This window comes from Pseudophryne corroboree, chromosome 9 (genome assembly GCF_028390025.1).
Source record: "Pseudophryne corroboree isolate aPseCor3 chromosome 9, aPseCor3.hap2, whole genome shotgun sequence".
NCBI classification, from domain to species: Eukaryota; Metazoa; Chordata; class Amphibia; order Anura; family Myobatrachidae; genus Pseudophryne; species Pseudophryne corroboree.
In genome coordinates, this window is record NC_086452.1 from 373,188,810 (window position 1) to 373,210,122 (window position 21,313).

The window sequence follows — 21,313 nt, forward strand, 5'->3', positions numbered from 1 at the left end:
CTCCACCGTTCTATCTAAGCCTTGCTTGAGAATGTGAATCTCCCTCAGCCGCGTAATGGTTTGCTCTAGATCAGTTACCTGGGCTTCCAGGGCAACCGTTCGCACACACCTCGTGCAGAAGTAATCACACTGGGATGGTTGTCCAGGTGCGTGTACATCGTGCATGGCATGCACTGAGTGAGATCCCCAATCTCAGCCCCACCCATATTGCTTGTAAGGTCTAACTCCCTGCTACCTTCCGAAGAAAATGAAGAAGCAAAACAATTCAAGCAATGCAATACAGTACTATAGCCTAGCTGTGACTAGAAAAATATACAACAGTATGACAGTAATTGAGAAAAAAAAAACACTCACTTATACAATACTGAAGTTCAGCTTATACTTATCTATCCTTGTGCGCCCCTTGATCCTCCTCTTTTGTGCAGCAGTGGTCCCTGGCACCTCCAGTGGCAGTAGAAGCAAAGGCAGCTGACTCCGTCCTCTGCTCTGATGGCTGCAGCAGCAAACTCCATCCCCTTGTGCAGCTCAGCAGTAGTTTCTGACCCCACAGACCAGATGCATCGGCAGCAATTTGCAGCAGCTTCACCGGGCAGTACCTAGTACACACACACACAAAAGCAAAACAAAAACAAAACAGGCAGCCCCACATGCCCAAAAACTCAGCCCCTCTCACACACACACACACACACACACACACACACACACACACACACACACACACACACACACACTCAGAATCTCAGACCCTCACACACACTCAAAATCTCAGCCCCTCACCCACACAAGATCTTAGCCCCGCACACACACAAAGTCTTAGCCCCTCACACACACACACAAAGTCTCAGCCACTCACACACAAGGTCTCAGCCCCTCGCTCAAAAATGCAGCCCCACTCAACTTCCACAGAGAGCGGCAGCTGTTACTATTGCTGCGTACTTTGCTCTGGTCCCCTCACCGGCACACCCTCTACCCCCCTACACATAGGGGTATATTCAATTACTGTCGAAACTGCCGTCTTGTCGGAAAGACGGCAGTTTTTTACTTTTTTAGGTCAGAAGGGGTTCAGACCTATTCAGTCCCCCCCTCAGTTTTACGACAAGTCTGGAAATTTGACTTGTCGGAAAGCACATGGATCTCTTATGTTTTAGCCAGCGTCACTAACTGGAATAATACACGTTTATAATGCCGGTGTGTATATAAGATCCTGCAAGGAACCCATATCTACCAATGACAGACCCCAACGTTTGTAAACTTTTGAGCACAAATTGCAAAATTACATTCACAGTTTATATCTGCATCAGTTGTGTCTATATTAACATAGAGAGAAAATAATTATATCAACACTTTTCTTATATAAGACAGATTAAGCAAATGGTAACATTAATAATCTCTGCAAGGTATACGGTTGTGAGGTCGATCACATTTAGGCCGACAGTCAAGTCGACCACTATTGGTCGACATGCATTAGGTCGACATGGTCTATGGGTTGACATGGAAAAGGTCGAAGTGGAAAAGGTCGACATGAGTTTTTCACATTTTTTACAAATATTTGAACTTTTTCATATTTTACGTTCCACGTCAACTACGATTGGGAATAGTAACCTGTGCCGAGCGCAGCAGTAGCGGAGCGAGACACCTTGCCCGAAGCATGGCGAGTGGACATGGTGCACTAATTCGTGTTCCCGACCAAAATAGTTTAAAAAACTCATGTCGACCTTTTTCCATGTCGACCTAATGACCGCGTCGACCTTTGTCAGGTGTTGACCTAGTCACTGTTGACCAATAGTGGTCGACCTAATGACTGTCGACCAAAGTGTGTTTGACCCTATGACTCACACCCCTCTGCACCCACACCCCTCTGTTACAAAATGTGAAAAACACTGTATCAAATTCTGAGCCACATTTGGAAAGAAGTTTTTAAATACAATGTAATAGATTACCCTTGGTAAAATATATTTCAACAATACTCATATAGGCAGAAAATTCTGTATCCACATAGAAAATCTGGTATCAAGAGAAAAGTTTTTTATATATAGGAATATATGAAGGAAATATCACGCACCGCTACTTCTCGCCATCATACTTGGAAGCCTCCAAGTATCGAATGGACAGTGAGCAAGTGTGAAAGGAAACAAAGAGTGTAAAAGAGATGAAAGTATCACTCTATTTTGTGTGTGTGAATGAGTAGGGATTAATACAATAGAGTTTATAAGCATAATTGTTACATCCAAAATAAACTTGAGGTATAAAAAGACATTATATACCAATCATACACAATATTAATTATATACTTCCCTCAGTAATATCTTGATACTGTTGTGGATAATTGAAGGATCTCAGTTGTCACTGAGGGTATAACTTTAGAGTCCTTACTAAAAATTGGTCAGGTAGCCATTAGAGCCTCCTACGTGCACGTTTCACCGAGGGCGGCTTCGTCAGGAAGTGAACCATCATGACAGATTGCTGTTTTATGTAGTGAACAGATATCTCGTCATTCATAATTGATAGCCAATTGCTGTTCCCTATGGGGGGACTGACATTAAATTGCTCCTATAGGAGCTCATGCTAGATCTATCAGTTGTGCCTCCACTCTGGGTGTGAGAAATCACTCCCAGGTGCAAAAGATAGACCGTGACGTTATCAGACTGACTTCTAACATTAACTCTCCAGGTGTTGGTCTCTCTGTTATGGTTTGAATTTTAGCAGACCCGCATCATATGTATATCGTGCGTTCAATCTATTTATCAAGATCCGTTGTTGGCTGAGCCGGAACAATACTTACATTGGAGTCCCAGGTATAGCTGCATCATCCGTTGCTGTAGTAACTATCCCACCCTAGTGTTGGTACGGTCTTACGACTTGTTGCCATGGTTGCATGATGCGGCATGTATTTATCGCCGGATAACACCTCCTCAGGTGCTATAGCCGCTATTATGGTAAAATTTATAATAAGCAGGCATCTTGTATGTGTCTCTTGATTAATTAATTTGTCATGCAATATTAACATTATTTAAACTAAGACGAAGAGTAGCTCCATAAAAGGGTCCCGGATTTAGCTACAAACAACCGCGGTCCGCCCACCTGTAGTGATCTTAGTACAGTCTTGCGTCCTATTAACATGACATATTAAATTTGTGTGTATGGATTATGCATACTTACTGGATTTGTATGTATAGCTTGCTGTGAGCTTGCAGTGAGCTTGTGTTCACGGTTATCATTGCCACAACAGCCAGTCTGCCCATCTATAATAATGTTGTTAGTACAATCTTCTGTCTTGTTAGCATAATATAATGTGTAGCTCAATTTATATGTATTGATTGTATATACATCCTAAATTTATAAGTGTGCTTAACTACGGGATCCCGAATACAACCACAGCTGTCATTGCCATGGTGACAGGCCAGCTCACCTGTAATGGTATTAATGTGGTCTTACGTTCTGTTGCTGTGGCTAGTTGAATTTATATGTGTGACGTAAAACATAATCTGAATATTATAAAAACTCAAAAATATAACTAAATACAGTCACTAAAACTAAGATGATGAATTAGACAACAACCTCATCTTTTACGGATATTGCATGTGTATAGTATCATATAAAGCACTATGAATTACTACGCCCTTGTTATATACGCTATGGAACCATGGGAGGAATATGATGAAGCCCGGGGACGGCCGCCTTGTCCACAACTACAGCCACTGAACCGCCTTTCTGCAGTTGTGTTGGTGCGGAATGTAATCCGGAATCCATAATCTGAGTCATTTTCAAAATTAGCTTTTGATGTGATGTGAACGTCAAAAGATGTACTCCTGTGGGATAACATTTAAGAATAAATTGTTAGGGCTGATTAAAGCTCTCTTTATTAGTTTACGTATGTAATCTAGCATAAGTAAAAATAAAAATAATAATATTAAATTAAGGTGATGTCAAATACAGTAAAATGAATATAATTATTAATATTATAGCTAATTATATAATTTAATGCCTTGCTGAGTTTTTAAATGCAGTGTAACAAAAAGGATCATAGAGTCCCCAAAGAGGAAATTAGATGAATGGTAACAGGAAATAGTCCATGATACCAAAAAATGGTATAATTCTCGTAGAAGGGTCTAAATTCTAAGACAAGGGAAAAAGGAATGACCTTACTGGAAGGAAAGAGAAGAGAAAGAGGATAACAGTCAACGTCATGATAATATGAAATGATATAAGCGCTGTTCAAAAGAAATGCTCCAAACTTTTAATGTTCATTAAGACCTTCTGGATTGAGAGTCCCCAGTCTAAAAATCCATATACTCTCATGTTGTAGTAGAGTCTTATTCAAATCTCCACCTCTTATCCCCAGATTTATCTTGTCGAGGCCATACGCTTTCAAATGATGACATATGCCTCCATGTGCTCTGTGAAAATGACTTGCTACCAGGGAAAGCTTTCTCATCCTTTGTATATCTAATGTTTCTGATGTTTCCGATATGTTATGGGACGTGTCTTGAGTTCCCTTGAGGTCATGCCAACATATCTTAGCCCACATTCACAATCCAAACAACAGATAACATTTGTAGTATTGCAATTGATGAAAGTATCAATTTTAACAATATTGCCATGTCTATCTTGTGTTTGTTGTGTTTTTGCCATATATTTGCACGCCTTGCAAGTACCACAGAGGTGGGATCCTACTGTATTCTGTTGTCTGGGTTTGATTATTTCAAAGTGGCTGTTGACTAGAAGATCTCTTAAGATGCGGGATCTCCTCCAGCTCATTGCTGGTCTGGTGTTCAGTTTAGCATTCAAATATTTATCTGCAAGGAGAATATGCCAATGTTTCTTGGTAATATCTGTGATTTCCTGCTATTCTTGGCAGAAGTCTCCCACAAAGCGTAAGACACTCGTTTTATCTGAAGAATGCTGTCTGTTATTAGGAAAGATGAGATCATCCCTGCTTACTTTAGAAGTGTGGTAAATAGCTTTTTTTAAGAATTATTTTGTTATATCCTCTTTTAATGAGACTATCCTTAAATTACCTACTTCTATTTTAAAAGGTTTGTAACTCTGAACAATTTCTGGGAAGATGAAAAAACTCCACCTTAGGGATGTTTATAACAGTGGGGGGAAAGTGGGAACTCCTATTGTGAAGTAGGCTGTTTGTTGCCGTTTTTTTCCTAAAGAGGTCTGTGGATAATTCTCCATTGTCATTGCGAGTTATTTTGAGATCCAGAAATGTTATAGATTCTGAACTGACGTCAGAAAGTATGATGTAAATTCAAGTTATTATCATTAAGCACTTTGATGAATTGAAGTAGCTTTTCTTCAGTATTGTTCCATATCAGCAGTATATCATCTATATACCTTAGCCAAATAACTGCATGTTGTGCGAATATCTCATTAGCTTTGCAAAACACATACTCCCTCTCCCACCAGCCTAAATAGATGTTTGCATAGGTTGGTGCGCAAGCTGCACCCATGGCAGTGCCACCAGTTCAAGATAAAATCCAGTAGTTCGATTAGAAAATCATTGAAGTCATTAAATCCTTTAATTTGAAGGAAATATTTAGTTGCCAAAATACCAATATCATGATCGATACTGGTATAGAGGGATTCTAAATCCACTGAGACTAATAAGAAACCCTCATCAATTTGAATTCCTTGTATCTTACGCAGGACATCTGGTGTATCTTAGGATGGCAGGCTAATATATTCTCTCAGGTGTAGATCCAGGAAGTTACTTCCTTGTTCCAAGAGACCTCCAATGCCCAATACAATGGGTCTCCCCGGTGGATTCGCCCTTTGTTTATGTACCTTAGGTATTAAATAGAAGGTAGGGAATTTAGGATTTTCCACTTTGAGATACTGAAATTCTTGATTTGTAATTACACCATTTCTTAAAGCTCTTTCAATCATTCTAGTGTATAACTGTAAATAACTGATGGTAGGATTAAAGAGGAGTCATGTATAACATGAAGTATCATTCAACTGTCTTAGGGATTCGTACAGATATTTTTGTTTTGACCACAGGACAACATTGCCCCCCTTATCCGATTGCTTAATAATTACATCCTCCCACTCTTGTATTTCCTTTAGCGCTTTCCTTTCAGATTTGGTAAGGTTATCATGTGGATATGAGATCATCTTGGATTGTTTTTCCAGAGTATCCAGATCTTGGGATACTAATTCCTTGAACATTGTCACTTCTGGACAGATTAGTTCCTGTGGAAAAAATTTAAATTTTTTAGTACATTTTGGTCTCACTGAGGGTTTCAAGGACACTTCTTCCTCAGAGTTTTCTACTAGACTTTCCAATTCATTTAAAGCTTGTTGTTGAAATCCATGGTCCACAGAATTTACACTGGGGGTGGGGTTATGATGTGACTTACGGGGAGATATACTAAGCAGTGATAAGAGCAGAGAAATGAAACAGTGGAGAAGTTACCCACAGCAACCAGTCAGCATTGAAGTAACATTTACAATTTGCATACTATAAAACTATACAGAGCAGCTGATTGGTTGCCATGTGCAACTTCCACACTGGCTCACTTCTCCACTCTTTTCACTACTTAGTAAATCTCCCTCTGTATGCAAATCACATCATCCAACCTCCGGGCCACCAACTTCAGTGTTTAAGTGATGGACAGTGGGAGACTTGTCATCTCTGTTGGGAGGCTGGTAGAGTCCACCGAAATTCTGTACTCTGTTAGACACTCTGGGACAGTTGATAAGTATGTTTATTAATTATTTTAAATTGTTAAATGACAAGAAAGTAACATTATATACTATATCTGTAAAACGCATGTACGTAAAATTTAAAGAGCTGTGTTTGTAAATGCAATACTATAGTAACTTAATACTTATTATGAACACTTGTGTATAGTAACACACTTACTAATGAAGATATTATATAGCATAATATACTTACTATTCTAAACTACTGTATAGTGATTTTAGTTTTTATCAGGGGACCATGGGTCACAGAAATCCAAGGTTATTTCTAACTTTGGTCACTTCTACTTCCACCTAAAATGCACATTTTTTCCCATTGATCGCTTATATGATGTCATAAAAGCTCAAGTTTTAAAAAGGTATAGCTTACAGGAGTTTATATATAATATACTTGTGGGAGACCACCACATTTTTGGGAGCCCTCTTGAACTCTCAGAAGAGTAAAAAAAAAACCTACTGCATCCCGTCCTCTTCCCTAATAAAATAGAAAGAGCTGTGGGGAACGCAACATTGTGCGGCTGGGTCATGGCCATGATGACGTGATTTGTGTTGGCATACCAGCGAGACAGAATCAAGGACTGGTTGGGAGGGGCGATCAGAGACTACATTGGCCCATATACATCTCAGTTTGTACACTAGCAGAGTATGATCTGTGCTCTCTGGCTCCTGCAGCTACCACACTGACTGCAGATCCAAAGATGGCAACACATATGACTCTCTCCCTTAAGAAGTTTTTCTTTAGCCCTTATGCTTTCAAATGATAGAAAATGATTGGCAGATTATGATATGGACATTAAATAATCCTCCAATCTGTAAATTTGATGCACAATATATACAGGGCTATGTCTTAATAAAATCTAATTGGATTCAAATTAACATTCTTTTTTTATAATGAATTAATGTATGTATGCAAGTGCTCATAAAGGAAGAAAGAGGAAGCCTTTCTGTATACCTGATTGTTGTATGTACTAGTAATGCTGCTGTAGATGTTGTGAGTTGATGCACTTTAATTTAATGATTGACCCAAAGTCCCCCTCACCCTCATTATGTTTAGTGGAGAAAACAGGTTATTGGTAAATACTAAGGAGCAAAAATTAGATATTAAAGTAAAAACAATTAATACAAATACATTCCGAAAATACCCAGTTTGCCTTCATGGTAATACAGTCTTTCCCCGCATGCTGGAGGGCATCTTCGGTGATAGACTAATCAGTTATTGTGCTTGGTACATTTTTCAACTAGTTATATCATGTACGTATTGTAATCCAAGTAAAATAACCTGTGTTTTCTATAATAAGAATAATCCTGAGGCGTCTCAATTTCACATAAGCAACTTACATTTCGAGATCGCCCCTCAGGTTGTTACAATGCATTTCCTATCACTTACTGCCATGTACACCTCTAATTATCAGGACCTGGGCTCGCTTTCATTGCCTACCCAAAAGCTGTCACCATGATGCCTTTGGCCCCTCTGTGGGCAGCCCTGTTTTTTATGATGCTCATATTTCTCGGACTTGATAGCCAGGTAAGACTGATGTTCCACAAAAGTTATTTTTGTAAGTTAGAAACATATACATTTTTTTTTTTATAATATAGAATGCTGATTGGTGATTCAATTTCAGAATAGTGTACCACAAGGGAATGTATTTATAAGAAATATTTATTTGCACTTAATTGAAAATGTTGAGCAAAATACAGTATGTACATTTTATATGGAAATATGCATATTTCCATGTGTAAACACTCCCTTTCCTGTGGCAGAAATTGGAGAACACAGCAGCAACTTGTCTTTACTCATCAATAGATTTTGTTCACCAGTTCTCCTAGATGTTGAAGTACATACAGTATGCCTGTGTTCAGCTGCCCACACTTAAACAAATGTACCTGTTATCATAACTCTGTGTGGTTCCCTCATGGTATGTTCAAAATTTTGATCAAGTCACGTAATGCCCAAACAAATCTGGATAATCAATGAACACCACAGTCAATTGTGCAGACTCCTCATACAACCAAGTACTATGCAATTTGGCCATCCAGTATGACTGGCATTCTGGTTGTTGAACTACTGGTCCAATGACCAAACCCGCCCAGGTATCAGGAACTTCATTTATCAAGTAATGCAAAAACAAAAATTAGCTTTACAGCTTTAAAATAAGTCATGTTTTTTATATTTTAGGTGTATATACGTATATACAATATAAGATTATCGGTGTTGTGGTATTTGCACCCTGTCAATAAAACAGTAGAAACTCAGTCAACTAGATGAAGATTTATTTTAAGGTTGGGTTTATCCATCTTTAAAGCATCTGTAAAAGAGTAAAATATTATTAATATCTATTTGTTTTTGGTTGCAGTTTGTATGTGTAGAGAGCTTGGTGACGGCAGTTGTGGATATGTATCCTAAGGTTTTCCGTAGAGGTTACCGGAGAGAATTATTAATCTTAGCACTTTCCATTGTATCCTTTCTTCTTGGACTCATCATGTTAACCGAGGTAAGGTTATTCGCACTTGTAATAATTATTATCATTATTATGCAAGCATAAATGTGAGTTTGAATTATTATTGTGCCATTATTTCCAAAGAAATGCTAAAACTAAACCACTATCATAAAAAAATGCTACTGTACAATACAATAGGTCAAGTCTCGACTAATACAATAGGTCGAGATAAGCAAAATAACCTAGAATAGATTATCCTACTTAACAGCTACCCCTAAGGTTGACTTTTTTTTTTAACAACAAGCAAAAATAGAAATGCTGCAGATTGTTCACAGACATAGGGGAGAATTCAGTTAGTGTCAGATCCTCTCCGACACTTCAGTATTCTATTGCGGGCCGTTTCCACCCGTTTCCCCTCTGATTCCGACCATTCATTTTAGCCCTCTCTTATGGGCGAAAATGAATGTTTCGACAGTGGCAGGGTCGAAAAACATGGATGAGCAGAGATTCCGCTCATCCATGTGTTTTCCGACAGAGGGAAAAGTGGCACTTCAATTGAATATTGAAGTGTCAAAAAGTGCCAATTATTGGCGGAAAGTGCCGTCTTTTCGCACTGTCGAAAATTCCAACAATAATTGAAAACTCCCCATACTGTATCATGTCAGCCCTGCAGCACAGTTGGTGGCTGAGAAGTATGCAGATTTGGTGCATCTGGCTGTGTTTGCAGGCAGTGTACGCTTGCTGCAGGGACTGCCGACACAGCTGGCTGGGTAAATTCCAATGACCACCCAGTTGTGACATCTGGATGATACACCACTCAATATCCCCTGATGAGACCGCTCAATATCATCCTGATGTCACAACTTGGTGGGCATTGGAATTTACCCGTCCAGCTGTGTCGGCAGTCCCTGTAGCAAGCGTACACTGCCTGTAAACACAGCCGGATGCGCCAAATTGAGCGGCCGATAAGTATGTACACTTATTTGAATCAACCAAGCTGTCGGCACAACTTTGGATCCACCAACATGTTGTCCTGGTGTGTTCCCAGCTTTAAACAAACATAGGGGGTCATTCCGAGTTGATCGCTAGTGAAAAATGTTCGCAGCGCAGCGATTAAGTGAAATAGCGGCACTTCTGCACATGCATATGTGGCGCAGTGCGCACACGCAACGTAATTTCACAACGGGCGATGTATTTTTACACAAGGTCTAGCAACGCTTTTCAGTCGCAGTGGCAGCCGCAGAGTGATTGACAGGAAAGGGGCGTTTCTGGGTGTCAACTGACCATTTTCAGGGAGTGTTCCAAAAAACGCAGGCGTGCCAGGAAAAATGCAGGCGTGGCTGGCCGAACGCAGGGCGTGTTTGTGACGTCAAATCCGGAACTGAATGGTCTGAAGTGATCGCAAGCGCTGAGTAGGTCTGGAGCTATTCTAAAACGGCACAATTTTTTTTTGTAGCCGCTCTGCGATCCTTTTGTTTGCACTTCTGCTAAGCTAAGATACACTCCCAGTGGGAGGCGGCATAGCGTTTGCATGACTGCTAAAAGCAGCTAGCGAGCGAACAACTCGGAATGACCCCCATAGAGAGTTGGTTTAACAGTGTTAAACTTTTGCATTTACTACTAGTAATGTAGTGAGGTGTCATAAACACAACAGGAAATAGTGTATTGACTGTGATTGTTAATAGATGTGAAAGTCACATGTTCAAACTAAAATACAATTAAATAGAAACATCAAGATATACAAATTAAATTGCATTGAATTGGGTGATACTTTAGACATGATAATGGGAACTTTGCGCTATTACACCAGACTTAATCCATTCCAAATTCTCTTTTTAATGATTTCCTTCTATTTTAAAGGAAAATAACAGATTTCCAAATAAATTAACTAAAAACAGAACAATTCCCACAATAGGTAATTCAGCCTTCTATGAAGAGCTTACATTACGTCAACATATAAAAAGTAGTATAAAGCACTATTTGTTGATTGTTCTGTTGAACACAGAATGTTAGTGAATACATCTGCACATAATCAGATATGCAATAGGTCATTTTAATCAGCAAGTTAAGTAGACATTAATATGTGCAATTTTGATAATTTCGGTTTGTTTGCTTGTTGACTTCAGCCCTAAGAATGTTATATTACCAAAGAACTGCAAAGTTTGTTTTCCTGTTTGTACGTACAGCTGATACCATTCCAGATAACTACATTTTCATACTATTGTTTATCTTTTAGGGCGGAATGTATGTCTTTCAACTTTTTGACTCGTATGCAGCTAGCGGAATGTGTCTTCTATTTGTCGCAGTGTTTGAATGTATCTGCATAGGTTGGGTTTACGGTAAGTGTTTATAGTGTAAATATAACATTTTAGTGTATAGGATTTTGTTATCTTTTTAACCGGTATTTATGCAATATAATCCACTTAGGGGCTTTTTTAAAGAAAATAAAATTTATAAAGAAAACATTACATTGTGAATGCATTAATGTAATATGACGTAATTTCAGCAGAAAACTACCTACCTTACATTACCAATTAATTAAAAAGCTAGAAATGATCAATAGCAATATCGAAATTATCAGGGAAAAAAGTAGTTAAGGACAATCGATACTGGGAATCGGCATAAATGACATAGGGGTCTATGTACTAAGCCTTAAAGTGAGATAAAGTAGATGGAGATAAAGTACCAGACAATCAGCTCCTATCTGCCATGCTAAGGCTGTTTGAAAAATGACAGCTAGGAGCTGATTGACTAGTACTTTATATCCATCCACTTTGTCTCTCTCCAATCAGTAACAACATCATTGCAACAATCAATGTAAAAATAAATCTTTTTTTAAAACAGGCAACATAGCCCCCCCCCCCCCCCCCCCCCGCGCTAGTTACAGAAACGGTTGATTATAGTATATCAGTTCAAGTTTATTGCTACTTTAACAGGGAAACCCAAGCATGTGATCTTCATTTTATCTTTAAAATCAGTTTATATGCTAATCAGTGACCTGATGTCTCTATTAACTGTGGGGCAATGCCAAGAAAAGGTTATGCCCCCCTAAACACAGAAAATCAACAGGGCTCTTCATAAACCTGCTGGGTGGTTAGTGTATCAGTATGAATGATTGATTACAATTTACAGATGCAGTGACGCAGCTATGCTTTCAAAGTCTTTTGAACTGATGTAGTCCAAGAAGTGTAGGGTAGGCAACAATACTGATAAAAATAAAGATAACACCTTAAAAAAACATTGAAACTGCATCTCCGTCACTGCATGTGCAGGTTAATATTAGAGATGAGCAGATTCGGTTTTACTCGGTTTTACTCGGTTCTCAAAACGGCATCTTATTGGCTATCCAAAACACGTGACATCCGTGAGCCAATAAGATGCCGTTTGAGAACTGAGTAAAACCGAGTAAAACCGAACCCGCTCATCTCTAGTTAATATGAACAGTCTTTAAAATATCCATATATATATATATATATATATATACATGAAATCGCTCACTCACTCACTCACTCACTCACTCATCACTAATTCTCTTACTTCCCGATATGTTAGGAAGCTGATATGTAACATAAGTATTCTTCAGGTGAGAAATAGGAATACTACGTAATTAGAATTTTATTTAACCTTCCCTAAGGGGATGAACAGGGGGTACCAAATGACATAATTACCGATGCGTGACTTGCGTTGCATGAACGATAACGCACAGACAATCAGATCAAAATTTGGATTTCACCTCCAGTGTGTAGAATTTAATAAACTACAAAAATGCTCCTGTCACTTTTTACCATATCTACTATGAGTGCTCCTCGAGAAATGCCAAGAACCATGGATTAATATTTACTTACATTAAGACGTCTCAAATTTACATCTCTAAAGATTGTCCAAATTTTTAACACTCATTTATATTTACAACTGCGTAAAATCAGAAACTCCTGTGTGAAGAACTGGTAGAACAGGTAGTACAAAATATAAGTATACTGTGATTCATACAGTATAGGTTGTTTAATGGTTTAAATGTTAGGTTTGTGCCTTTGATTGGAATTTTTTTTTTTCTAGGAAGCAATCGGTTCTATGACAATATTGAAGATATGATTGGACACCGTCCATTTTTTTTAATTAAATGGTGCTGGATGGTTTTTACGCCTGGAATTTGCGCAGTAAGTTTAGTTGTCCAAAAATTCTATTTTCAGCCTCAGGCCCATGTTGCTCTTAATATCAGCACTGATCACAGTGACATTTTTAAAAACTAAAGCGGCTCAGTAAGAACAATAGTGCCATAATACTACTCAGCTATGTCATTACCAAGTTTGTAACAGTACTTATGATACTAAATATTATCCTCTTCTACTTTTGTGCAACAATCACTGTATAAATGTCCCATTTATACTGTATTTTGTAGGTCAAGAAAATATAATATCTTTACATATTTAATAATTTTCTTGTCCCGAGTACCGCAGTTAACATGCTAAGAGGCTAAAGCAAAGCATCACACTGGTCTGTTTTGCAGGAGCTTACATTTCTTAGCATTGGCCTGATTCAGATGCGGTCGCAACTTCCATGGTGTTGCAATTGAGCAATGACTGATAGACTGTGCATGTTTCGAAGCTGCAGTGCGCATGCGCCAATGTACCTTTTGCGATACCGCTCAGTGAGGAATCAGTCTTAGAGTGACTGACAGTAAGAGGCCATTTGGGGAGCGTCTGCAAAAATGCAGACGTGTCGTAACTGTTTTTGGAACGTGTCTTGGTGTCCTAGTGCGATCTTGTACGCATAAAACATGGCGCCAGCATCGCAGCTCCTGCTTCCATTCTGCATGACCATGGAAGTATTCATGGAGTGGATGTTCTTTGCATCTGTGTGGTGGCTGTGATGAAGTATGCAGTTGCTAAGCAAGTTGCAATGTCTTAAGTGAGTGTATCTGTCCACTTGTGTGTGGCTGCTTCACTTGCATTGCCTCGAAGTTTGCTGCAGCGGTTGCATAGCAATTGCATCTGAATCAGGCCCCCTGTGCATGCTCCATAGCCGAGCGCATGCATATATGGGTCGGTTGTGCATACGCAGAGATCTGTCTGATTTCAGATGCGTCTCCTGCACCAAGTACAGGGTTCGTGCGAATGTGCGCTGATATTGATGTTTTCAAACCAAACATAAAGATAGGGGAAGTTCGGATGCACAGACACTTACAGTTCAGCATGTTCGCATTTAGGGCCTAATTCAGTAAGGATTGCAAATTCTGCTAATTAGCAGAATTTGCAATCCTTTTCCTAGCATGCTGAGGGCCTACCATTGCAGGGCATGGCCGGCCACCATGCTGATCGCCTCATCCTCCCCCCCTTGATGAAGCAGAAATTGCGATCACATCGCAATTTCTGCTTTAATGCAGGAATTAGGGATGCCTCCTGCTGGCGCAGGTAAGTTGCGCCAGCAGGCGGCCCACCGCCATGTTCCCGATTGCGGCAGCTGCATGTGACATCACGCAGCCGCCATAGTCACGCCTCCACCACGCCTCCGTTCATGCTGCCCCGCCCCCTGTTTGTCTGGCTCCCCCCGCACTGCTCCGTCTCCACCCCGTTCCCACCCTGCGACTGCCTCTGCCTGATTGACAGACAGAGGCAATCGCATTTTCTGCGGCCCCCCGAAGAAAGTGCAGGGTGCATGTGCAGGGTGGGTGCTGCGCATGCGACCGTGGGGCGATCGCAGTAATTCCGGTTGGATTGTGATTTGTGATCCAACCTGAATTAGCCCCTTAGTTCCGTGCCAGCAATGCAGGTGTATTTATGGACTTTGCATCAGCTCATAAGTGTCCTATCTGAGCACTGGACAAAAACTTGTTTGGTTCTATTAGTTCAGAGGGTATCAAATGCAGATACAGTAGTTGTGGAATACTGGATATTCAGAATTAATGAAAACATAATTTTTCATAACTTGGATGTTATAAATGTGTAAATTCACCCAGTTTCTTGAGACATATACTATTATAACATACTGTGTATTTTCATTTTATTACAGAGCATATTCATATTTTTCTTGATCAAGTACAAGCCTCTAAAATACAATAATGTATATACATACCCACCATGGGGTTACGGTATAGGGTGGATGATGGCCCTGTCGTCCATGGTTTGTATTCCTTTGTTTATAATAATAAAGCTGTGGAAGACTGAAGGAACCTTATCTGAGGTAATAATAATAATAATAATAATGATGAAGTAAACATTCTCAGGGTATTGCGTGTTTGTCAAATTGTGGTACATTCATTTTTGGTTAGAACACAAGGAATGGAAATGTTACTGTTTTGTGTGTGTGTATATATATATATATATATTTGTGCATATATATATATATATATATATATATAAATACGGTACATGCACAGATTGCAATGGCGGTGGCACTCATGGTCATGCAAGAAACGTAATGTTAAATGCTTCTAATTTTTGTTTATTAAAAAAAGTTGCATTTTGCATTACATTTCTTGCATAACCGTGAGTGCCTGCCACCATTGCAATCTGTTTTATTTTAGATCTTGGGACCCCCCTGTCTTAAGTACCCTGAGCCCTCTAAAGCCTTAATCCAGCTCTTCTTAGGGGTTAGTGTTAGGATTAGGGGTTAGTGTTTGTATTAGGGGATAGTGTTATGGATAGGTTTAGGGGTTAGGATTAAGGGTTAGTGTTAGGTTTAGGGGTTAGTGTTCGGTTTAGGGGTTATTGTCAGGGTTACAGTAGGTTTAGGTGTTAGTGGTAGTATTAGGGATTAGTGTTAGGGTTAGGTTTAGGTGTTAGGATTAGGGATTGTGTTATGTATGATAAGTGTTAGGCATTTCTGCAAACTGGATTGTTGACATAGTGACCATGTCAACATTTTATGGTAAAAGCCGTCATGATGAATATGTCAACATGTTCTCAGTCAACAGCATGACCATGTAGATATTCCCATACTGACATTCTTAATGTTGACATGGTCACTGTCGACCTAATATACCAAACTCAAAGGATAGTACCATGGTATCAAAAATGTTTTGGAAATAGATAATCTATATCACTAGGATGCCTGTAGTTTGTGGATAAAACATGATTGGACACCATCTGCATAGGATATAGAACACAGATGCTGCATAGAACATATGTAACACTGGTCAGTGTAATTTACACCAAAACAGCAGCTATCGTCTGTCTTCAGAATTGTGATGCAGATGGTAATTTTTTCCACAACATAAGTTTATACGTATCTACAGAATATCTTCTGACCCTGGCATTCTCTCTAATCTAGAATGTTTGGAGAACTGTTAACATGAGCAGGACAGGATGTAGGGTATAGAGAATCTGATTGGAAATACAACTGGTAACCCTTTACTATTTGCAGCAAAGGGAAACATACTAAGATTTTACTGTAGTTTGCTTTCTACATTTTGTGATTTGTATACATTTTTGTACTAATAAAATGTTAACTGGAATAAATGTTTTTAGTTATGTTGATAAAACAGAGAACGTTTTTTACATTTTTTATTTTGAAAATTGATGCTCACGTCTTTTTGGTAGTTTTGAAGGTATTTGTTAACAGTTATTATATAGTGCACACATATCCACAGAACACATTTTTGTTTTTCACATCAGGTCATGCTCATTGGAGCTTACAATCTATATTCCCTATCACATAAATATTACAGGGTTCATTTTTAGTCACAGCCAGTTAACCTGCCAATATGTTTTTGGATTGTGGGAGGAAACTGGAGCTCTCAGAGGAAACACGCACAGACACAGGAATAATATACAAACTCCACACAGTTAATGCCCTGGTGGGAATCAGACCCAAGATCTCAGTGCTATGACGTAGTAATGCTAACCACTACACCATATGCGCTGCCCAAGTAGAAAATACAGTCATTTATTTTCTAACTTCTTTTTAACTTTCTATATTACTGTATATACAACTCATATTTTTACGCATCTATTACCAGACATTAGGGCACAGGTTCCCAAACGCAGTCCTCAAGACACCCTAATGGTCTAAGTTTTAAAGATATCCATGGCTCAGCACAGATGGTTAAATCAAATTAACTGAGGTACTAATTAATGCCCCTTTCAGACAGTGTAAGGCAGGTCGCACCCGGGAGCTGTACACGGGTGCTTCCCGGGTATGACCTGCCTGAGCGCCTATTTGCCACTGTCCCCAACCTGGCATATTGTATCGACCTGGCTTTCCCATTCATACAGCACATCGAGCAGGGTTGAACACACGTACAACCGTGCTCGATACCCAAGTTGAAATGGCCCCTTTCAGACTGCACATTAACACGGGTTATGCATGCTCATGTGCAATAACCCCCGTGTTAAAAGCTGGCAGTCTGAAAGGGGTATAAATCACCTGTGGCCAAGCATGAACCATTGGAGTGCCTTGAGGACCGTGTTTGGGAACCTCTGTACTAGGGGTTATTTACTGACACATTGCACAATTGCAAATGAACATAAATTAATGGAAACCAAACAACAATTGCTTTGTCTACATTTCACAAAGTCAAAGCTTAGGCTGAATGATTGTCACAGGCACACAACTAATATTTTGTTAGTAAGGGGTCTATTCATGAAGCAGTGAAAAGAGTGGAGAAGTTGCCCATGACAACCAATCAGCGTTGAGGTAACATTTCTAAAGTATGCTCTATAAAATAATACATAGCAGCTGATTGGTTGCCATGGGCAACTTCTCCACAGGCTCACTTCTCTACACTTTTCACTGCTTCATGAATAGACCCCTAAATGTGTACTTTCATACCATTAACACAAAGATTATATTTTGTTGCTGCAGAAAGTGAAGCGTTTGATATTACCCAGCCCGGATTTAAAAATGAGGGGGAAGCTTGGAGCTGCCACCTGTACGAATGCTGTAAACGACTGTGACGCAAAGCTTAAAGGTGATGGTACCATATCGGCCATTACAGAAAAAGAAACGCACTTCTAAGGGGATATTTTATTTTACAGTTGTTGCTTTGTAAAAATAAGAATATGGAAAAATATTATATCACTGAATTAATAGAGGCTCACCTGTTTCGCACAGATTTTAACATGTTAATTTCAAAGTGCACATTGTATACTGTTTCAAAGTGATTTTTTTATTATTATATAAGTGACTGATTACAAAACAGTATTGTATGGTCTTTTAGTGCCAAGTTTATGTAATATTGTGATACTGGTCAATGTTTTATAGAGCTGTAGACACATGTATAGTGTGTTGTTAGTTTTTTATACTTGGATTTTATGAAGCATGGTGTTTATATAGGATTTTCCTGTAATCTAATGTACACATTATTGACCATCACAGTTTATTATGTATGCCTATGAACAAGCTTGTTTTCATTTAGTACTAGATATACATGCCCTCTTCCCTCTGTAAACCTTTATATTACAATGTCAGTCCAGTAGTATCTCCTTGTTTTTGTCAAGAAAAAAGAAAACCCAACAGAATCCTAACGTGTGGATCACGTGAGCATGTCAGTATGTTCTAATGAGACAGACTCTACAGCAGAACATCATTGAAGGAGAGTACTCTCATATACTGCATAAACTATGTGTTATTGCATTCACTCCCCTCAATCAATGCCTCATATCAAGGATGCTTTGGATTGGTAAAAAAAATGAGCTGAGGGCTTAGATGAAAAACTGAAATAGCAGCATTCGTCCATTCAGGTCTATCTACAACCCTTCTGTAATTTCATTTGTAACTTTCCATGACTGTTAGCTTGGGAGGAACCGTAGTTACAGAACTAACAGGGATGAGTATATAAATACAAGGCGTCTGACTATAATGCTGTAGCAGCTTTTTCAAAATTGATGAATTGTTTAGAGGTGGATATTTGTTTTATTGTCACTTAGGTTCTACATATACTTAAAGCACCTTCCATAAACTAAAGCTACCACAGAGCATATGGCAATAATTTAGTTCTCTTATAACTGGATGCAATGCTAAAGCTTAGCTGCTATTGTGAGTTTGTGTTCCCACTGCAGTATAGATAATATAATGATGGTCGAAAGGCTGCAGCGACTTTATTGCAGTACCTACTGTACAGTGGGCCTAATTCAGAGTTGATCGCAGCAGCAAATTTGTTAGCAGTTGGGCAAAACCATGTGCACTGCAGGGGAGGCAGATGTAACATGTGCAGAGAGAGTTAGATTTGGGTGGGGTGTGTTCAAACTGAAATCTAAATTGCAGTGTAAAAATAAAGCAGCCAGTATTTACCCTGCACAGAAACAAAATAACCCACCCAAATCTAACTCTCTCTGCAAATGTTATATCTGCCCCCCCTGCAGTGCACATGGGGGGTCATTGCGAGTTGTTCGCTCTGTATTTTTTTCCGCAACGGAGCGATTAGTCGCTAATGCGCATGCGCAATGTCCGCAGTGCGACTGCGCCAAGTAAATTTGCTATGCAGTTAGGTATTTTACTCACGGCATTACAAGGTTTTTTCTTCGTTCTGGTGATCGTAATGTGATTGACAGGAAGTGGGTGTTTCTGGGCGGAAACAGGCCGTTTTATGGCAGTGTGTGAAAAAACGCTACCGTTTCTGGGAAAAACGCGGGAGTGGCTGGAGAAACGGAGGAGTGTCTGGGCGAACGCTGGGTGTGTTTGTGATGTCAAACCAGGAACGACAAGCACTGAACTGAGCGCAGATGCCGAGTAAGTCTGGAGCTACTCAGAAACTGCTAAAAGTGTCTATTCGCAATTCTGCTAATATTTCGTTCGCAATTTTAATATGCTAAGATTCACTCCCAGTAGGCGGCGGCTTAGCGTGTGCAAAGCTGCTAAAAGCAGCTTGCGAGCGAACAACTCGGAATGACCCCCATGGTTTTGCCCAACTGCTAACAAATTTGCTGCTGTGATCAACTCAGAATTACCCCCAGTATGTAATCTGCGTATCCTTAACATTCTACAGTATGTTTATGCAATTTCAGAGTCGCAGCTGTACTCTATGCCAGCCCAGCCTCCTATACCCATGACTTGAATATGTCACACTGAGTGGGTATGGACATTTACACTGTCGCTGGCACTGGTAAGTAGAGCACTGCCTGCATCATCCTAAGGATGCTGCAGGCTGCTCTGTAGTAGCGATAGTGGTTCAGGGTACAGTTCCAGGCCACATGTGGGTGCTGTGGGGCAGCGTCTGTGGTGCCCCCATGGGCTTGCACTCTCGCACACCACTAGTTATGCCCCTGAGCTATTGATTAAAGCAGATAATTATAATCATTTAATTTCAATGAATATTTTTTTATATTTGTGCAGGATTCATTGGGCAAAATATTTGGGAAACTTACAGCACACTACATTAATGTTTGTATAGATTTAAGGGGTCTCTAATCATTGTAATTTCTCTTATGTGCAAAAAGAACACTGCTTTTTATATTTTAAAAGTTTAAATAAAAACAAATACTATATACACTCAAACAGAAGGGTCAACTAAAAGGACAAATAGAACAATTGTTGTGCTACAAACAGACTTTCTCCACTACTGTTGGTAACACTGGCTTCAGAGAACCTGTGCATTTTCTTGTCAGTATCAGTATATTTCTTTAGTACTCGATCAGATGAGTATGTGCAATAACTGTATAAATTATATTAATACCCCGTTCAGATTGCCATTGCCGGTCCGAACCCGGGATTTGGATACAAGTCTTTCCTGGGTGCAACCCGGCACTGCACCCTATCAGACTGGCTTCCCGTTTCCATCGGGGACGAGTACAGAGGCAGCATCGGGGGTGGGTGCAGAGGCGGCACTGGAGATAAGATCATCTCCGCGCCGCTTCTCCCTATGCTGTGAATGGGTGCCGGATCGCATCGAACCGGGTAACCTGTTTACACTACGCCTGACCCGGTAATAACCCTGGAATAACCCTTCTTTATTCCTGGGTTGAAATACCAGGTCAGGTGACCAGGGAATTTGTCAGTGACCTCTTCACACTGCACAGCGACCCGAGTCGACCCAGCAAAATATTGGGTTATTTGTGCAGTGTGAACGAAGTATTAGTTTGCTTTTAAGCAATATGTCTACTCTACTAATTTGTGATAAACTCATACACTGTTGCCATAATCTAAAAATTAAATGTCTCCATAACTAATTTATAATCATATCATAAACCACAATAAGAAGCAATGATGCCTTGTATCTTTATGTATCA

At 39.6% G+C, this 21,313-nt stretch overlaps 1 protein-coding gene across 1 annotated transcript in view; it reads left to right on the forward strand.

Moving 5' to 3' along the window:
- SLC6A11 (solute carrier family 6 member 11) overlaps positions 1 to 18,732 on the forward strand; it is a 451,361-nt gene extending 432,629 nt beyond the window's left edge. The window contains exons 11-16 of the mRNA XM_063941542.1: positions 8,124 to 8,236; positions 9,066 to 9,203; positions 11,386 to 11,488; positions 13,206 to 13,306; positions 15,159 to 15,329; positions 17,952 to 18,732. Of these exons, the coding sequence (XP_063797612.1) occupies positions 8,124 to 8,236; positions 9,066 to 9,203; positions 11,386 to 11,488; positions 13,206 to 13,306; positions 15,159 to 15,329; positions 17,952 to 18,104 (779 nt within the window). The 3' untranslated portion in view covers positions 18,105 to 18,732. The remainder of the gene's footprint in view (positions 1 to 8,123; positions 8,237 to 9,065; positions 9,204 to 11,385; positions 11,489 to 13,205; positions 13,307 to 15,158; positions 15,330 to 17,951) is intronic.
- Positions 18,733 to 21,313: the final 2,581 nt, after the last annotated feature.